Source organism: Hyaena hyaena, unplaced genomic scaffold (genome assembly GCF_003009895.1).
Source record: "Hyaena hyaena isolate Hyena2069 unplaced genomic scaffold, ASM300989v1 scaffold_34, whole genome shotgun sequence".
NCBI lineage: Eukaryota > Metazoa > Chordata > Mammalia > Carnivora > Hyaenidae > Hyaena > Hyaena hyaena.
Window position 1 is genome coordinate 4,448,528 of NW_024080665.1, and position 19,658 is coordinate 4,468,185.

General features: G+C 45.5%; 1 protein-coding gene across 1 annotated transcript in view; it reads right to left on the minus strand.

The window, feature by feature from the left end:
• Nucleotides 1-19,658, minus strand: part of GAB2 (GRB2 associated binding protein 2) — a 180,376-nt gene that overhangs the window by 1,124 nt on the left and 159,594 nt on the right. The window contains exons 4-8 of the mRNA XM_039228757.1: nt 5,133-5,725; nt 3,831-3,925; nt 2,608-2,872; nt 1,826-1,916; nt 1,447-1,549 (exon numbers count right to left, since the gene is read on the minus strand). Coding sequence (XP_039084688.1) covers nt 1,447-1,549; nt 1,826-1,916; nt 2,608-2,872; nt 3,831-3,925; nt 5,133-5,725 — 1,147 coding nt within the window. The remainder of the gene's footprint in view (nt 1-1,446; nt 1,550-1,825; nt 1,917-2,607; nt 2,873-3,830; nt 3,926-5,132; nt 5,726-19,658) is intronic.

Here is a 19,658-nt window from a genome sequence, read left to right on the forward strand (position 1 = left end):
AGACAGACTAACGGACCACACACACCTCTGGGAGGGAGGAGAGTGCCCGCTTGGAGTCCTGGGCCAGGGACTTCTGTTCTCATCTAAGCCCTCACCACAATTCTGTGATGTAGGTATTATTTTTTTTTTTTTAACTTCGATAAAACTGGGGTTCAGAGAAGCAAGCTCATGAGCAGGAAGGAGAGCCAGGTCTGTGTTTTGACTCCCAAACCTGTGCTGATCCCACTGGGCCACGCTGCCTCCCTTCTAGGCCCTTCTGTTCCCCGACAGACCCGGCCTTTTTGCTGGTGCCTAAGAAGGGGCACATTTCCTTTATGCCCTGGATGCTGGAAAGTCTGGTGTCACACCAAACCTGCTTCTCTGAAGCTCCCCTCCCTGGCCCGGAGCAGGGCAGTCACCCGGAAGCGGCTCACTCCCACCAGGTCTGCTCAGCCCTGGGCTGCACAAGCGATACACTCTAGGGTCCTGTCTCCATCCAGACGGCAAGGCCAACCTGTCTACGGTTTTCCTGAAGTCCTACTCTAATGACCATGGCAACTGTCCTATGTTCAGTTTTTGCTGCTTATTGTTTGGTTGATTCGTTCTTTTATTAATGCAGCAACTCCCAGGTGCTGGGCAGCCATTCCCTTTTCAATGAAAATCTCAGAGAGGAAACTTCTCCTGTGCTGCCCGTGGTTATACCTCTACTGTGACCTTCCCTGCCACGAATCGTGCTAACAAGCAACAAATGCTTAGGCTCAGGGCACCTGGGTGGCTCTGTCAGTTAAGCGTCTGACTTCGGCTCCGGTCATGATCTCATGGTTCATGAGTTTGAGCCCCGTATCAGGCTCTGTTTGTCCCTACCATGCTCACGCGCTCTCTCAAAAATAAAGATTAAAAAAAAATGCTTATGCTCACATTCTTGCTTATGGGAATAACACAATCAGAAATGAGATCTTCTGAAAGAAGAAGGAAGCCAACTCTGAAGGGTTCTCTAGCCCTTGTCTACACGCTCCCTCTGATTTCTGAAGCAGCTTTTTAATTGCCTGGTCTGCGAAACCCTCTGGGGCTCCCTGTCGCCCATAGGGAAGTCCATACCTCCCAAGACAGCATTCAGGGTCCTTCATGATCTGGATTCAGCACAGCCCCTACCTGTAGCCATAGTTAACTATCATTCTGTGTTTCCCCCTCTCCTCTCCCCAGCCTGATGTGACTGGCCATCCCACAAGTGTGTCCCCACAGCACTGCATCTCCAGGGCTACTGACCACGCCACCCATGTCACAGTTGACAGAGGCAGACCTTCTCTCACGGCCCTTTAAACCCATGGCCTCCTGGAGGGCAGAGACAGTGCTTGACACTTGCGCTCAAGAAGGACTGCAGCAGCAAAGTAATCACAAGTCATGGGGAACGGCGGGGGCCCCAGGGAAGCCTGAGGGGGGCACTCCTGAGGACCGCAGAGGACGTACCATAGGGACGTAGTTCTCTTCGCTGTCTCCAGAGTCCGTGCTGGTGATGCTCTGTGTGGAGATGGGGCGGCAGTACTGGGAGGAGCTGGAGTTGAAGGTGTGACTGGGTGGGGAGAAGACCGAGTAAGCTGGGGTGGGGGGGCAGTTCTGGCACCCAGACCCCCGCCCTCACAGCTACACACGCCCATTATCACGTTTGGATCTGATACAGGGCAGGTACCATCACTCTGTCTCCACGGATGAGGAAACCCAGCCCCGAGAGCCCAAGGGACCGCTCAGCTGTGGCCCGCATCGGGATGCAGCTCCCCGGACCCGCCCTTCCCCTGGCCATTCCCCACAGCCCTGTTCCCAGCTCCCATGTCCACAAACAGATACTCACACAGCCCTAGACCAAGACTTGGTGACAGGGGACTTGAAGGGGAGCTCATCGATGACAGTGTTGTTTCTCAGGTCAAGTGGTGTTGGCTTTGCTGGAGCAGGGACAGAAAGTTGAATGATCAGCCACTGATGATAACGCCACACACACACACACACACACAAAGTACGTAGATGCTTTTGTATTCCCACTTGCAAGCGGGGAAACGGAGGCTCAGCAGGTTCTATAATCTTTGTCTATGTTGATAGGCCTTGAGGTCATGTCTTCAGATCCCAAATGATATTTTCTCTGCACTGTAGCAATCATATTTTCAGAATCCATAATGGGGACATGGAGTCTGACAAGAGATTATTCCCCCCAGATTTAATACTCATCCTATATCCTCCAAAAGCATCTCATGCTTTATAAGGCACTTTCAGATACAGCACCTGTGTCCCTCAGTGCTCTGGGAGGCAAGTATCCACAGTTCTCAAATGAGAAACAAGGCTCAGAGACGCACACTGACTCGCCTGGAACCCCATGTTGGCAGGTGACAGAGCTGGAGCCCTAATGTGCCCGGTCCTGATGCTCACTCCTACCCAGGCTACTCCAGCAGCCAGCCCCTAGGCTGCTAGACCACTGGAACGACTGAGTGTGCCGTGTGTGGGAGTTCAGGGTGGTTCCGAGACCGAACACTTCCCTGCAAGGAAAGTTCAGGCTCTACCCGATCCCCAAAAGAAAGTGAATGAATGAAAATGGTTCCTGCACACTGTCCGGAGATGGGGCAGGAGACAGAGTGGACTTACCTTTCCGGTCAGGTTTGAGGTTGCGGTTGACAGGGGGTGGCTGGATCTCACTCCCTCGGCTGGGCCCCCGGTGCAGAGAAAGGGCTGTTGAGGGGTAGCCAAGCGCATCAAAGTGATGGGGTCCTGGGCTCATGGGGATGTAGACACTCTGGGAATTATCACCTGCTCGCTCCTTGGCCAGCAGGGTGGAGGAACCGGGATTCATGGGCACGTAGTTGTCCTCAGAATTGGCGCTATCTGATCGGCCTACGAGCGTTTTCCCTGGCTGGGAGGGAGAGTGGAAGAAATATAGCAGTAACTACCACGAAGAAACAAGAAGGGGTGAGAATTTACATACGAGGCAAGGGAAGTTATAACTGAGTTAGTTACTCTGGGAACACCAAGTAAGAAAGAGCAGTGGGAGGCAGAAAGAAATCAAGTCTGTGGGTCCCTTCTAGTTTCCATGATCCCTTGTGACCTGCTTAAATTTTGCAACAGTTCTTTAGAATAAACACCCTTGGTGGCTATGTCCACAAGGCTTTCTGGGTGCCTGACCAAGGCTGCGGGCGCAGGCCACAGAACACACAGCTTTGGTTTAGGACCCTCACTCCACCTCAAGTCCACACTCGCCATTAGCAGGTCAGCATCTCAAGCCCTAGCAGGGCAAGGAGCATGAAAGCAGCTGGCCCTGGCTGGCGAGGTGCGGGCTGGTTGTGCTTCCCTAGCCCAGCCTTTGGTGTGACCGCCAGCTGCACTCGGAGCTGCCACCAGGTTACACAGTGCAGGAACCCTGCACTACCCCTGGCTGTAGGCGGTCAACTCCTGCCCTGTCTGTCCACACACAAAACTAAGCTGCCTCTGCTTTGGTTACCCAACGTCCAGTCTTTCCAACGGGCATGAAGCCAGGCCCGAGTCTGCTCAGAGAGCCGTGGTCAGCCCTGTCCAGAGGACAGTCCGGGACCCTGTGCTCAGACCATCATTCTGCCAGCAGGACTGACTGAGCCCTGTCCCTACGCGGAGTCTCACGCCGCAGCCCCTCCCCTCGGAGCCCGGGTCCTGTAGTCTAGCACACTTCCACAGCGGACACCTGAATCTTACTTTCTAAAAACTCAACCCGGGATCTGAACGGAGACAAGAAACTAGGCAGGGTCCTGAGAGGGCGGTGCCATCACTCCCTTGTTCCATGGGGTGTGACCTTTAACCCCCTGGGCTGGCCGGAGGCCCCCTGGCCGACCCCCACTCACCAGGAAAGAACGGACCGCATCACTCATGGACTCGGCAGACCGGCCTGCGCTCTCGCCCCCTCGCTGAGGGTACTCGTAGGACTCACAGGAGGAAGCTACGAGAGAGGAACGGATATCCATGCGCACTCACAGGGGATCCACGTGCTGACCCTTCCCCAAACCCTCACCAGGGTCGCTCAGGGTCTTACTCCAGAAGATACTATTCTCCACCCCAAGTGATAGGGTATTATTTCCATCACGTAAGGCCTCAGCTCAAAAATTCCTCCCCCACCAGGCGTCTAGATCTAGCTCCAGTATTGGCACCGACAGAGGGTCCCTTCTGAACTACTTCTTCCGTCAGGCACGCGCCTCTCTAACTCCTGCACCACTAGGTGCCTGTCCCACTCCCCGCCGCCATCGCTCATACAAACGCTACAGGAATAAGAATACTTGACCAACTTCTGTGTGTCGGTTTTATTTCCCAGCTAGATGTGAGCTCTCTGAAGGGCAGGGACATGTTTTATTTACGTCGGTATCATGTCAATTCCAAAGCACAAGGTGACTGATGGACTGAGAGAGTACTGTGCCGAGACTCAGGACCCCGGGTCCAAGTCCCACCTCTGCCACTGACGGACTCTGCAGCCCTGAATGTCTCTTAACTACCACGGGCCTCATACGAAATGGGAGACTGAGGCTTTGTCCCACCAAACTCTCAGGGTCACTAGGTGACTTCGGCAACAGGGTGGGTTAGAGCAGACTTTCAAGCTCTTCATCAAGATGCAAAGTGAAAGGATTTAATATTACTGTAGCCTTTCATCAAACAGAGGTGGCTTACACAGAGCTAGAATGTGCTCGGGGGGAACCAAAGACAAAATGTATATGCGTCAGAGACAAGTGCAGACTTTAACCAGAGATTCAAGTGTGGCTCAGAAAATATTTAGCGGCTGGAAATTTGTTTTAATAGGGTTTGGCTCCGGTTTTAAATGGTCCTCTAAATTTACTTTTTGTCTTTGGTTTTATATAAAAACGAACCAAATATTATGACTTGGACTTTGAAACCCATAATAATTGATGCTGTGGTTAACCAAGAATGTTCCATCTCCCTCAGGAGAACAGTAACTTCTCTCCGACAGAGGCGGCTGCACCCCTGCACCGCGGCGACTAGCCTCCAGTGCTGGAGGCCCCGCTGGGAGGGCAGGGGTCTGGGTACAAGACGTCCAAACTTGTGCGTCTCCTCGGCCTGGATGGCCAAAGGCTAGCGCGTTGCCGAGAACCGCTACACTCCCTCCCTTCCCCAGGGCGGCGGCCGGGGTTTGCACCAACCTCGGTGGAGCCGGCTGCTGTCCATGGCCGGGAGGGTATTGCGCCTGGGGATGGTGGCAGCGGCGGCGACGTGTCTGCTGCTTTCGCTGACTGGAGGTCTCTGCTGAGGGCTGCCCCACCGAGGTGTTTCTGCCTGACTTGGCTTGGGGGGTCGGGGAGGGGGAGCTACGGCCGAATCCCCGGGAGTGGCCACTGCCATGGCGTTGTGGTTCTTGTCCAGCGTGAACGTCCTAGGGATCTGGTAGGCTGAGAGCGGGGTGGCTGGAACGTCCATATTGTCCACCAGGAGGTCCCCAAACTCCCGGCATAGAGTGTTGCTGGGTGTCTTGAAGGTGTATATGTCCTCATTATCGGTCTCGGAGCCTGTGAGGCTGCCCTTGGTGTGGCCGTGGGAGGCCAGGCTCCGGGGGAGGTCGTAGGTGCTGTCTCTGAATTCTGTATTGTGCCGGCTCGGCTTGGGGAGGCTATAGAAGCCATGGACTTGACCGCTGACCCCGTTGACGCAGTGCCCATTACCCTGGGCAAGTTTCTGTACAGCTGTGTCGCTCCTCATGAGAAACGAGGCCCTGGTGCCCTGAGAGAAGCTGGCACTCCTAAGAGAGAGAAGAAGGGAAGGGATGGAGCAGGTTAGAGGAGGCCGGGGCTGTCTAGCTGGGAGGCAAGCTGGCTCTTCCCAGCCCTGGGGGGCTGACTGATGAGTCAAAATAGGCTGAAGAGGCAGGCTGGTTTATCTTGATTTACTAGCTGTGTGACTTTGGCCAAAGCAGTGTCTCTGAGCTTCAGTGAATGTATCTCCAAAAATAGTGATTAAAAACATACTTTAGGGGCACCTGAGTGGCTCAGTCAGGTAAGCTTCAGACTTTGGCTCAGGTCACAGTCTTATGGTTCGTGAGTTCAAGCCCCACATGGGGCTCACTGCTGTCAGCACAGAGCCTGCTTTGGATCCTCTGTCTCCCTCTCTCTCTGTCCCCCATCCCCTACCCCCGATCATGCATTCTCTTTTTCAAAAATAAATAAACATTAAAAAAAAAAAACCCATACTTTGAAGACTGTTCAGAAATTTGACTTCAGTATATCTAATATATAGATGTTTAGTGGTATTAGCATTTATCCCTCCCTTTACCCCCACCTGGCTGTGATTGGCAGAGGTCACTCTTACCCCTCACCCCTCTGGATAAACATGACAGCTATGCCACCCACTTGTTCACTGCTGTAAGTACCACAGAACCACAGAATACATACATTTGTATATAAAAGCCATGAGACAGTGGAAAGAACCCTTAAATTGGTGTCACAAAGTAGCAAACAAGCCATTTATTTTATGTGTCAGTTTTCCCACCGTCAGCCTTTTGGAAACTATAGGCTTCTTTAAGAATGTGATTAAAAGTTCTTGGCTCTTCCAGGGTGCCTGGCTGGCTCAGTCGGTTGAGCATCCAACTCTTGATTTCGGTTCAGGTCATGATCCCAGGGTTGTGGGACGGAGGCCCATGTCAGGCTCTATGCTAAGCATGGAGCCTGCTTGAGATTCTCTCTCTCTTACCCTCTGCCCCTCTCCCTGGCTCATGCTCTAAAATAATGTAAAATAAAGTAAAATAAAATAATAATTAAAACATAAAAGGTCTTGGTACTTCTTACCAGCATGAGGCAAACCTTGTATTCATACAAATATGCATGTTACAGCTGGGGTGGGCGAGGAGCTATAGCCCTCCGAGGCCAATCCATGGAACCTGTGCCTGACAGAAAGAAGCTCCTTTAGCTCTTGGGGAGCTTGTTATTTATGGATGTGGCCACCAGATGGTGATAGAAAATAGGGCCCAGTAGTTTAGAGAGAAGAAGGGACACGGGGCTAGTCTAGGCTAGGCTGTCCTGTAAACTTGCATCCTTGACCACTTGGGGAGTTCCATTTCAGTCCTCAAACCTTCAGCGGCCCTCCTCTTTGGGCCTCAGGGCTCTTCCTCTTTTTCTATTCCATTTCACACACATAACCAAGCCAAGTGCCATGGGCCTAGGTGACTGAACACCTAGCCTCCAGATAATGGAGAGCTGGGAACAAAGGGCGGTGGAGCCAATGGTAGATATAAGGCTGGATTCCCCCCCTGGGATCTGTTCATTTAACAAACATTTACTGACGTCCTCTTTTCCATCGGGGCTGGGCACAGTGGATACACAGATGCCTCCTGTCCTGGGGGACATAGTGGTGGAAGAGGGGACGTGTATACAAATCATTACAATCATGTGGGTGAGTACTTAGCTTTTGGCAGATTTATACTAACCCTCCCTAGCGGTGGTGGTAGAGAACGTCAGGGGAAGCTTCTTTGAAGATCTTACCTTTGAGTGACTCTCGAAATTGGCCAGGCAAAAAGCAAGAGAAGGAAAACGGGAAACGGTGGTCTAGTTAGAGGTATACGGAAGTAGAACACGACCCAGCGAGGTGAAGGAAGTGCGAGTTGCTCGGGCTGGAACAAGTGTGTTAGGAGGTGGGGCTGAGCAGTGACAGTGGAGGGGCCAGGCTGGGGCTGCTGGGAACAGGGGAGTCCCTGGAGGATTTTAAGGTGGGGTGGGGGTGGGGGAGCACATCACACGTATCCTGTAGTAACCGAAAAAGCTTGTTCAATGTTTCACATAATTTTATTCCAGCCTTAACCTTATTCGAGAACGAACTCATCATCATCTTCCTGACTGTCCAGTCTTAGGAGCACACCAGTCACTCAAGCCGGAAACCCGGGACTTACCCACATCATAACTGCTCACTCGACCACCCTGTCGGGTCCCACTGAATCCACCCCAGTTCAGGTCCTACTGGTTTTCCTTCTGCATAAATGAAAGGGCTAGTAGTGTGTCTCCCTCCCGTCTGTCAGGACCTCTCTGATCCTCCCTGTATCCTTCAGACGTTTACTTTCCTGACATCCCAGCTTACACATTTTCAACATCGCCTCACTGCCTTCAGGACTAAGCCGTATTCCAGCTCTAACTTACCTCTCCAGTCTCTTCTGGTTTCCCTTTCCACTCTGAACCCACTCAGCAAGCGCCCCTTACTCCCAGCGTGTGATGCAGCCGAGCTTCTGGGGCCGTTGCATTGGCCCCGCCATCTGAAAGGCTTCCCGCTTCAGTCTGGCAAGCTCCTGCCCCTATTTATCCCTAAAACTCAGCTCAACCGACACACCTTTTAAAGCTTTTTCTGACCATCCTCTGCCTCCAACAAGCATAATCAATCACTTGCTCCACTCTGTTCTTGGAGCAGGTGGCAGTGATTATCTGTGTCGGTTACCCCTGGTACCCGTCCCCTCCACCAGACTGAGATTTCCTCCAGGAAAGAAACTGTCTTATCATTCTTCCTTCCTCGCCCCTGGATTAATGGTGTCACAGGGAGAATGATGAATAAATGCTCGTTGAATGGACAAGCCAATGAACGTATAGGAACCCTGAATGAATACAGAAAAGCGTTGGTACTGCCGTCCTGTCTCCAGAGCTTGGCGATACTCCGCGTCAGCAGACTGAAAACCTTCCCCCTTCAGAACCTACTAGCTTCTGTCCCGACACCCCGCTGTCCCATCATCCTCCTCTTCAGCTACTGGGTGACTCACTTGTCCCCGAACGTGTCCCATGTGGTCTATGCCCCAGCCCTGGGCTGGCATTATTATCTCTCTGCAAAGCTTCCTTGATGCATCTGGATTTTACACAAAGTACATACATACATACATACATACATGAGGCCCTTTTGCTCCACAGAGGTGCGACAGGCCTTCTAGTTTTCCCTCTTCACTTTTTACTCCTTCCCCCGTGCTCCCACCACACACTGTGCTTCTACCAGAACACTCGCTCTGCCTCGTGTGAAAGCCGTCGCGCAGGGTCTCACGCTTCCCCCTGGCCCCTGGGCCCTGGCACCGGGCTCAGCGTGCGGCGGATCAGGCCGCTGCGCCTCGAGGTGGCGGTCATTCCTTCAAGGGTCAGGTGAAAGGAGTTACTCAAGGGGAACAAAATTGCCTGCAGCCACGTGCTCCGAGAGCAGAACTGGGTGCGCGCCAGCCTGGGGACCCTGCTCAGAGCGATGCCACTGCCCGTCCCCTCTTTCGGCAGAAAGCAGGAGGGCGCTTCTGAGCCGTGTAAACCTTCCCCGAGGCCTGTGTCACTGTGGTGTCCCTGGCTGCTTTCCTGGATGAACACTCGGAAGCGGTGGGTTTGGAAAAAGGGTTCTCTTGCAGGGCTGTGGGCCGGGGAGGCCGCATAAAAGGAACATTCTCACAGTTCTGAAAGACAAGCATGACCCTCAGGTCTCACACGAGAGACAGTTGATGGCCGAGTCGTGCAGGGAGGTGACGGAACACAAGCACTTGGGGGAGCGGAGACAAGTTTCAGAAAACATCCCCCCTCAAGCCAGGCGCAGAGCCTCTCGCTCCCATTCCTGCGGCTGTTGGTGGGTGGCGCCGTCACATCACGTCTCGCTCTGGTCTTAACACCTACCCCAAACCTCTCCCTTATCTTTTAGGAACGGTTTCCTAGTTTTCCTCACCGCTTTATTTTGCAATAGCTCTTTGGCATTTTTCCATATAATTCTATGTACTGCACAACACCATGATTTCACCCTTCTGGACTCCAAGTACCTTAACAATGAGGAGCCCAGTTTGATTTTTAATGGGTATGTTCCCATTTAAGGAAAGCTAATACACAAGTGATTGTAAGTACATTAACCACCATTTAGTTCTGTAACTGTCACTGGCCATCTTAAGAGGTCACATGGACCATCCTGCATTTAATCCATCCCACATGGATCCTTCCAGTGAGGGAAGAAAACTCAGAAAATGCGGTCTCACAATCTCTGGGAAGTGAGTGATCTTTGTATCTCAAACCCTTCTGGCTGCAAGTTTGAGCTCGCCTTCTTATTGTGGTTACAGAGCAAAGTTATATATATGAAACTAAAAGTTGCATATTCTCTGCCTTTGGTCAGTCAAAGCCACTGTCAGGTAAATGAGTCAGAGAAGTCTTAGAAATGATTAACCAAAAGTAAGGTCTCCAGTGACATTTCTTACTTTTTTTTTTTCTTAAATTTTAGAGCACACTAGAGGGAGAGAAGGGCAGTGGAAGAGAGAGAGAATCTTAAGAAGCAGGCTACACACTCAATGCAGAGCCTGACACAGGACTCGATCACACAATCCCTGGGGACTGTGACCTGAGCCAAAATCAAGAGTCAGATGTCCAACCCACTGAGCCATCCAGGCGCCTCTCTGATTTTATTTCTTATCTACCATCTTTCTCCAGAATATTGCTGCAGGGTCAGTTACGCTTTCATTCTGTAATCTCATCACCTGAAATTTCACTCCCCCCCCCCCCCCCCCCCCCCCCCCCGAATCACAGCTTTCTGAGACATGTGACTCCCGGCAGCATATCTCCCTGTTACGGGTTGAATAGACTCCTTGAAATAGGAAGACAGCAAAGGTCTAAATTCTGAAAGGAGGCCCTAAAAGGCTAGAGGGGAAAAATGAATCCAGGGACACTAACTGGTCCTCAAAGACTAAAAGGACTCTGCTTTTCTTGATGGCGTCTGTCTAAAACTCCTTCCTTGGCAATAGTTACTACTTTTGAGTAGTTACTTATTTGTGTTCAGGGGAAGAGCTAGATTTTGAGAACGAAGTCATTTTAGCCAGGATGCATATTCAGTACTCCAAGGAAGAATAGTGGGTAAAACTGAAGTAAAAGTACTGATAAATAATTCATAGTTTTATCTTTTAGGGGCGCTTAATTTACTGTACAGCATGTCGGGTTCCCCCATAAGTGAAAAAAGGAATAGATAGATGGCTGGTTCTTATTAGCCTCAGTGAATACTATCTCACTATAATAGTCTCAACAGACATATTTATGTCTATGCTAGGCAGACATGAGTGAGCTGGTTCTCTCCTACAAGTCCCTACTTAGAAGTAACCCTAGGAGGTTATCTTGGAGATCAAGTGAGGTAACTAATGGGAGGGTGGTTTGTAAACTGTAAAGAATGGTTTCTTTTTTCCAGAGCACCTAGTATGTAATGGGAATGTCAGAAGCAGTACATCCACATCCATGTCGATACTTGGTATTGTCAGTCTTTTTCATTTTACCCCTTCCAGTGGAGATGAAGCAAAATTGCTCAGAGGTTTTAATTCACATTTCCCTTGTGACCCAGAGACCTTCCACTGCCATTTCTGTATCTTTCTCTTTGCGAGGTGTCCGTTCAAATTTTTTGCCCATTAAAAACATTGGGTTGTTTGTCTTAAGTTGTAATAGTTCTTCATATTTTCTAGAAATAAATCCTGTGTCAGATATATTTGTTTTGAATATTTTCTCCTATTTTGTGTCTTGACATTTTGTTTTCTAATAGGGTTTTTTGAAGAGCAAAAGTTTTAATTGTGATTAGACTACTTTATTAATTTTCTTTTATGATTCCTGCTTTTTGTATCCTATTATGAAAATCTTGGCTTGCCTCAAGATTACAAAGATGTTTTCTTCTAGAAATTTCACAGTATTGGATTTTACATTTAGGTCTCTGAGACATTTAACTCTTGAGTAGTGTGGTATCAAAACCTTTTTAGTTTATTATTATTTTTTAAATTCCTATATGGATATCCAGCTGTTCCAGCATCATTTGTTGAAGAGACCTGCATTTTCCTGGGGCGCTTGGGTGGCTCAGTCAGTTAAGCATCTGACTCCTAATTTCAGCTCAGCTCATGATCTCATGGTCATGAGATTAAGCCCCGTGTTGGGCTCAGCATGGGGTGTGGATCCTGCTTGTGATTCTCTCTCTCTTTTTCTCCCTCTCTTTCTGCCCTCTCCCCTTATGTGTGCACTCTCTCAGAATAAATAAATAAGCTTAAAATTTCTGTAAGAAAGAAAAGACTTTCATTTTTCTTCTGGCATCTTTGTCAACAAAGGCGCACGTGCAACACACACTTCACTATTCTGTTCTAGTGAGCTGTGTGTGTTTGTCTTTGTGTCAAAGCAATGCCATCTTGGTGAACCTTTGACTGCAAGTCTTGAACTCAGGGAGTATAAGTCCTTTAACTTTGTTGCTGTTCTTTTAAAAATCATGGTTATTCTAAGTTGTTTGTATTTTCATATAAACTTTTTAAAAATAAATGTTTATCTTTGAGAGAGAGAGAGAGAGCATAAGCAAGGGAGGGAAAGAGAGAGAGGGAGACACAGAATCCGAAGCAGGCTCTAGGCTCCGAACTGTCAGCACAGAGCCCGACGCGGGGCTCAAATTCACAAACAGTGAGATCATGACCTGAAGCTGGACGCTCAACTGACTGAGCCACCCAGGCGCCCCTGTATTTTCATATAAACTTTAAAGTTAGCTTAACAATTTCTATGAAAAATCTTACTGGGAGTTTTATTTGGACTGCAAGGGAGTTATAGATTAATGTGGGAAGATTTTCCATTTTAATAATATAGGGTCTTCCAGTTCATAACTATAGTCTATCACTCTCTGTATTTAGGTCTCTAATTTCCCTCAACAGTGTGTGACAGTGATTTCAGTGAAGAGGTCCTGTGTGTCCTTTACATTCCTAAATAGTCCATGTTTTTTGGCATCATTATATAGAGAATTTTTTTAAAGTTCATTTTCCAATTGTTTGCTGCTAGTATGTAAAAATCAGTTTTTATATAATAATTATTTATCTTGTGATCCTGCTAAACTCGCTATTCATTTTAGTTGTTTTCTATATTTTTTAGAATTTTTATATAAGCAATCAAGTCACCTGTAAAGAGAGACAGTGTTACATCTTTCTTTCTCATCTTTGTGCCTTTTATCCTGTGTCCCCTCAATGAACTGGCTAGAATCTCTAGCACAATGTTGAATGGAAGTGGTGAGAGCAGGCATTCTGTCCTTGTCCCCGGTATTACGAGAGTATGCTTAAGATTTCTCTGTTAGGTATGGTATTAGCTGTTGGTTATTCTCAGAAGTCTATTATTAGTTTGAAAAAGTTCTCCTCTATTTATAGTTTTCTAAGAAAAATTTTTATGAAGAGGCATTGAGCTCTGTTAAATGCTTTCTTTACATCTACTAAGGTGAGGATTATATTATTTTGTTCCTTATTCTCTTAATGTAATGAATTACACTGGTTGGCTTCTTAGTGTCAAACCCAACCTTGCATTCCTAGGATTAACACTACTTTATCGTGAGGTCTTTTTTTTTTTTTTTTTTTAATGCTTATTTATTTTTGAGAGAGAAGGAGAGAAAGAGAGAGAGAGAGACAGAGAGAGCGTGCAAGCAGGGGAGGGGCAGAGAGAGAGAGGGAGATATAGAATCTAGAGCAGATTCCAGGCTCTGAGCTGTCAGCACAGAGCCCAACATGGGGCTCAGACTCATGAACTGCAAGATCATGACCTGAACTGAAGTTGGGATGGCTCAACTGAGCCACCCAGGTGCCTCACTTTATCAGGATGTCTTAACTAATGCTATATATACACATATATTCCCTAATATATTTAATATATTTAAATTATTCCTAGCACACACAGACACACACATTAAATATATATTTTGAAATTGGATTTGATTACTAATTTTTTTTTTGTAGAAGAAAAGATTTCTGCATCTATATCCACAAGGATTATTGTCTTTCAATTTTCTTTCCTGTAATCTTTGTCAGGTTCATAAAGGGTTATTTTGGTCTCAAAACATGAGTGGCAAAGGGGCGCCCTCCTCTTATGTTTCCTGAAAGAATGTGGGTAATATTTGTGTTATTTTATGCTTGAATATATGATGGAATTCACCAGTAAAACCACCTGGGCCTGGTTTTCTAGGTATTTACCCAAGAGAAATGGAGCAAATGTGTACACCAAGATTTGTTAGTGACTGTTTATGTATGAATGCACCTTAATTTGTAATAGCTAAAACTGGAAACAATCCAAGTGCTCCTCAACACAGGAATGGATAAATAAATTGTGATATAAAGGTACACTGATTACTACTTAGCAATAAAAAGGAACAACTAATGATCCATGTAACAACATGGATGAATCTCAAAAGTATTATGTTGATTGAAAGAAGTCAGGAAAAAATGTAAATACTACAATGATTCCACTCAAGCAAAATTCTAGAAAATGAAAACTAATGTAGTGATAGAAATATTGTTGGTAGTTCCTGAGGAATGAGATAGAGGGAATAATGGATTACAAAGGGGCATGAGGAAACTTAATACATATTGACAATGAATGTATTTCAATTACCCTCCAAAAATTGTTGAAAAATGTGTAGTATCAGTAATATATGGGTCAGTATTAAGTGGTCTAACAAGAAGAATGAAGAATACAGAAGGAAAGCAGAGATGGAATAGGGCAGGAAAAAAACCTTGAAGAAATATCGTTAATTTTGTTGCACTGGATCAAAAATAGAAACAAATAGAATCAGAAAGTAAATGAAGTCTAAATAAAGAAAACACATCTAGGAATAATGTAGTCAAACTGCTGAAAGCCCCCCCCAAAAAAACCCCAAAAAACAAAAAAAACAAAAAAAGTCATAGAACAGTCAGAAGCCCAAATAGTCAAAGCAATCTTCCAACCAAAGAACAAAGTGAAAGGTCTCATACTTCCTGATTTCAAAACATTATTATAAGGCTACAATAATTAAATGCATGATACTGGCATAAAGATAGATGTCTAGACCAATGGAATAGAATAAAGAACCCAGAAATAACCCTCATGTATATGATTTAATGATTTTCAGCACAGATGCTCAGACCATTCAATGGGGAAAGGCCAGTCTTTTCATCAAATGGTGCTGGGAAAATTGGGTATCGATATGCAAAGAAACGAAGTTAGATCTTTACCTTAGATCATATGTAGAAAATTAACAAAAAATGGATCAAATACCTAAACATAAGACCTACATCTATAAACTCGGAGAAGAAAATGTAAGAGGAGAAGCTTCCTGACCCTGGATTTGGCAATTATTTTTTCATACATGACACCAAAAGCACAGGCAACAAAAGTAAAAATAAATTGGACTGCATCAAAACATAAAACTTCTGTGCATCAAAGCATATAATCAACAGAGAGAAAGGTAATCTATAGAATGAGGGAAATATCTGTAAGTCATATATTTGGAAGGGGTTAATATTGAGAATATATAAAGAACTGCTACAACCCCAATAACAACAACCAACCAACCAGATTAAAAAACAAAATGGGCAGAGGCCTACATAGAAATTTCTCCAAAGATCTGCAAATAGCCACCAAGACATGAAAAGATGCTGATCATCACTAATTATTATGGAAGTGCAAATAAAAACCACAGTGAGATACTACCTCACAGACATTAGGATGGCTACTATCAAAAAAACAGAAAATAACAAATATTGGCAAGGATATGGAGAAACTGCAACCCTGTGTACTGTTGTAAAATGGTGCAGCTACAATGGAAAACAGGATGGCAGTTTCTCAAAAGATTGAAAATATAATCACCAGAACACCCAGCAATTCTACATCTGGGTGTACACTCAAAATAACTGAATGCTGAGTCTTTAAAGAGTATCTGTACAGCCATGTACAGAGCCCCATTATCCAAAATAGCCAAGAGGTGGAAGCAATCAAGGTATCTATTTATGGGTGAAATAAACAAAACAAGCAATGAGATATTATTCAGTCATAAAAAGGACGGTAATTCTGACATATGCTAAAAAATGGATGAACTTTGAAGACATTACCCTAAGTGAAAAAAGTCACTTACAAAAAGACAAGTACTATATGATTCCACTTATATGAGTTACCTAGAGAATTCAAATTCATACAGACAGTAGAAAGGACATTGTCAGGGAGTAGGGGAAAGGGGAAATAGGAAATTTTTAATGGGTGGAGAGTTTTAGTTTTGCAAGCTGAAAAGAGTTCTGGAGATTTGTGTATAACAGTGTGAAAGTACTTTATATTACTAAACTGTACACTTAAAAATAGCTGAGATGATAAATTTTATGTTATTCGTATTTCACAATTTTTTTAAAAAAAGGAGAAAAAACATTCAGAGGAAGAAAGATATATTGCATATAGGATTTTAAGAATAAAAATAACATCTGACCTCATCAGAAACCAGGAAGGGCAGAAGATTAGAGAATGACATACATTAAAATGCCAAAAGAAAATAAAACCATAATTCCAGAATTTCATATCCAGCAAAAATATCTGTTAAAAATGAAGGTGAAATACAGAATTTTCCAAATAAATGAAAACTGAGAAAACATGTCAAAAGGGGATTTATATGGTAAGAAATGATAAAGGAAGCACTTTAGGCTGTAGAGGAAATCAGGTGAAAACCTTGCTAGACAATGTTTAATATTTGGTTTCAATATTCATATTTTAAGGAACTTGGGGGGGAGTTATGCAGATATTTATTATTTCTGGTGCTCTTCCTTCATTCCTGAAGATTTCAGTTTCCTTTTGGTACTATCTTGCTTCAGCCTGAAGAACTTACTTGTCACTTCTTTAAATCCCATCTCTTAGAAATTCTCTTCTTTTTCTTTCATCTGAAAATCTCTTGATTTTATTTTCATTCCTAAAGAATAACTTTTCACGATATAAACTTAGGGCTTGATAGTTTTTCTTTTCTTTCCATTAATTTCAAATGCATTTTTCCTTTATCATATAGAATACTGTTATAATACAGGCTTTTAAATGTGTGTCTGATAATTTCAACTTCTGGGTATGCTGGGGTTGGCATCAGTGCTTTCCTTTGAGAACAGGTTACATTTTGCTGGTTCTCTGTATGCTGAGTCATTTTGGATTATATACTTAATGTTGTGATATTAGGTTGTGTGGACTCTGGGTTCTGTTATAATCCTCTGGAGAACGTTGAGGTTTTTGTTTTGCAGACAACCTACGTGGTTAGATTCAGGCTGCAAGTTCTGTCTCTCCTGCTTCTGTGTGTGAGAGTGCAAATCTCAGTTTAGTTCTCAAAGCCTCTGCTGTGCTAGTGTGGTCTGTCCCACATCTCATGCAGCTCATGATGAGCCTGAGACTTGTGTGGTTTCCAGAATTAGGAAATCTCTTCTCCATCTCTCTTTACTCTGCGTACTGTACTCCTTTCCAGCCTCTAAAGGGCTCCTTTCCTGGTTCCCCTACCCAGAAAGATAGGGTTTCTATCACAGTCCCAGCTGTGTGCTCCGCTGTGCTGCTGTGCGAGCGGACCCGCCTTCAGGGCAATTCCACGAGATACAGAAATGCACCTCTGTGTAGCTGTAGCATCAAGTTTTACTCCCCTTTATAATTTGCCTCATTTTATTTTTCTAGAATCAGGACGATGACAGGGTAATTGTAATTGTCCACAGTGCTCAGTTGTGACCAGTAGGAGGGAGTGTTTCTGCCACCACACAGGAACTGGAACTTCTCGGTTGTTTTCCAGAGTTTCTCTCTCTCTCCTGAATCTCACCGTCTCTTCACTCAGGATCCAGTCCTCCCTCTCCTCCCCCCACAGATTATAGCAATGAACACCCTTATTTTAATGTCTTTGTATGCTGCTAGCTTCTGTGGAGAGTCAAATCTCTCTTTCTGCCTACTTTTTGATGGCCCTTCAGTGCCTTCAGACAGTTGCTTTTTTATATTGTGTTCGGAGTTCATAACTGTTATAGTAAGTTTAGTATCCTATAAGCTTCTCCAAAGCTTCCAGAAACTATATAGTGTTTCTAGGCCGAAGAAAACTTCCTTCCCAGCTTCCATTGCTTGGGAATTCTGCAAACATTGTTTGAACTTATTTTTTCCTAAAGTCTCCAAGATCCTGCTGATCACTCTCTTGCTCCCACACCCACACAAGTGAAAGCAGAGACACGGAGACAAGCACAGCTTGGTCAGGGCCTCACAGTAAAGCTGCTTCCCCAGCTGCAGATCAGTCTGGTCTCCCCTATTATGTTGACTCTGTAACACAGGTTTGTTTTGATATATTTTATGCACCTACTATATGCCTTTGGACCTGTCTTCAAAGTGCAGCAATATATTAATATAAATATCCATAATACGAAGCAGAGAGTTGCAGACACTGTGTGAGAGAGAATAAAAAATTACTGTGGGAATTCGGAGAAGAAATAAATTTCATCTAGGAAAATTATCAGAGGTTTTACAGAGGAGGGGGTACAGAGAGTGGGCCCCAATGGCTAATTCAAGCAGAGACATCTCTGTCTGTTCTCTGTTGCTTTAGCAGCACCACGGGAGTGGGGGTGGGTGGCAGTTGTTAACAGTATGTAAAGCCTTCTACTTAGAGCGTGATCTACAGACAAGCTACACTGGCATCATCTGGAGTTCGGCAGAAAGGCAGGATCTCAGGACCCCCTGCAGGCTCGCTGAATCAGAATCAGCATTTCAACTAGATTCCCAGGTACTTCATATGTACTGAGAGGCATTAACAGAAAGTACACTGCCTTTTGCTAAAACTATGATTTGAAGACCTCCCCTTGTCTACTCTCAGGCAATCATACATGCAGCAGAGGCAGATGCGGCACAGAAGAGATGGTAATATGTACTGAGGACCTGCTACTGCGTACATTTGTTCTGCTGTTTTATGCTCATCACTAAAATTCAGAATTAGTTACTTCCATTCTGCAGAAAAGGAAATTGAAGCTTAAGGAGGTTAAATAACTAGCCCGAGATCACAAGAAAAGTAGCAGAACCTGAATTTGGACCCATATCTGACAGACTCCAAAGCCTGTGGTCTGTTTCTGGTCACACCCACTGCCCGTCTCTGATGTGTGATTCAGGAGAAGCAGTGCTATTTACTGCGCTGCCGCTAACTAGTTCAGTGATCTTGGCTAATTCATCCTACTTTTTTTTGAACTCAGCTCCTTATGTCCAAGTTGATGGTGTTTAAACTAGTGAAAGTTCACAAACAAATGAATCCTGAAGCAAATGAAAATGGGCATCTGAGACAACCTTAAGAGTGCAGGGAGCCTCTGTTGTGCGATGGTGAATGACTCAGAGACCCAGAAGCAGGGTTGCGGGCTGCAGAGTCCAGGACCAGAAATGAGCAGACCTGCGTGCTAGCCCCATCTCTGTCATTCTTTGTTGTGAGCCTCATTTTCTTCATCTATGACGTGGAGGGGAGGGAGCTAGACTGGCTACCTCTCAGTGCCTTTGACTGGTCACGTGAGATTGTGCATGAAAATGTTCCATGATGTGATACACCGTTCTCTAATTGCCTTAATTTTCATAATACAAATTAGGTATTTCTAAGTTCATTAAGAAATGTGATTTGTAGTCTGCTGGCCATGGTAGCAACTGTTACAAGCTCTGGCAAAGTCCATCCCCTCTGTGCTTTTGCTTACCTTAGCAATGGGAATAAAAGGTAATAAAAACATGTACAGGCTCCACACCTGTGAGAGAGCTAGTGGTGTTAGAAATACAAAGACCTTTATTCTCAAGCAGGAATAAGTCCTTGCTCTAGAACTTCCTGGGATGATGAGATGTTTCCTCTTCTGTGCTGTCCAGTATGGTATCCATTAGCCACGTGTGGTTACTGAGTACTTGAAATGTAGCTGGTGCAACTAAGAGCTTAATTTTAAATTTTATTTCATTTGAACCCATTCA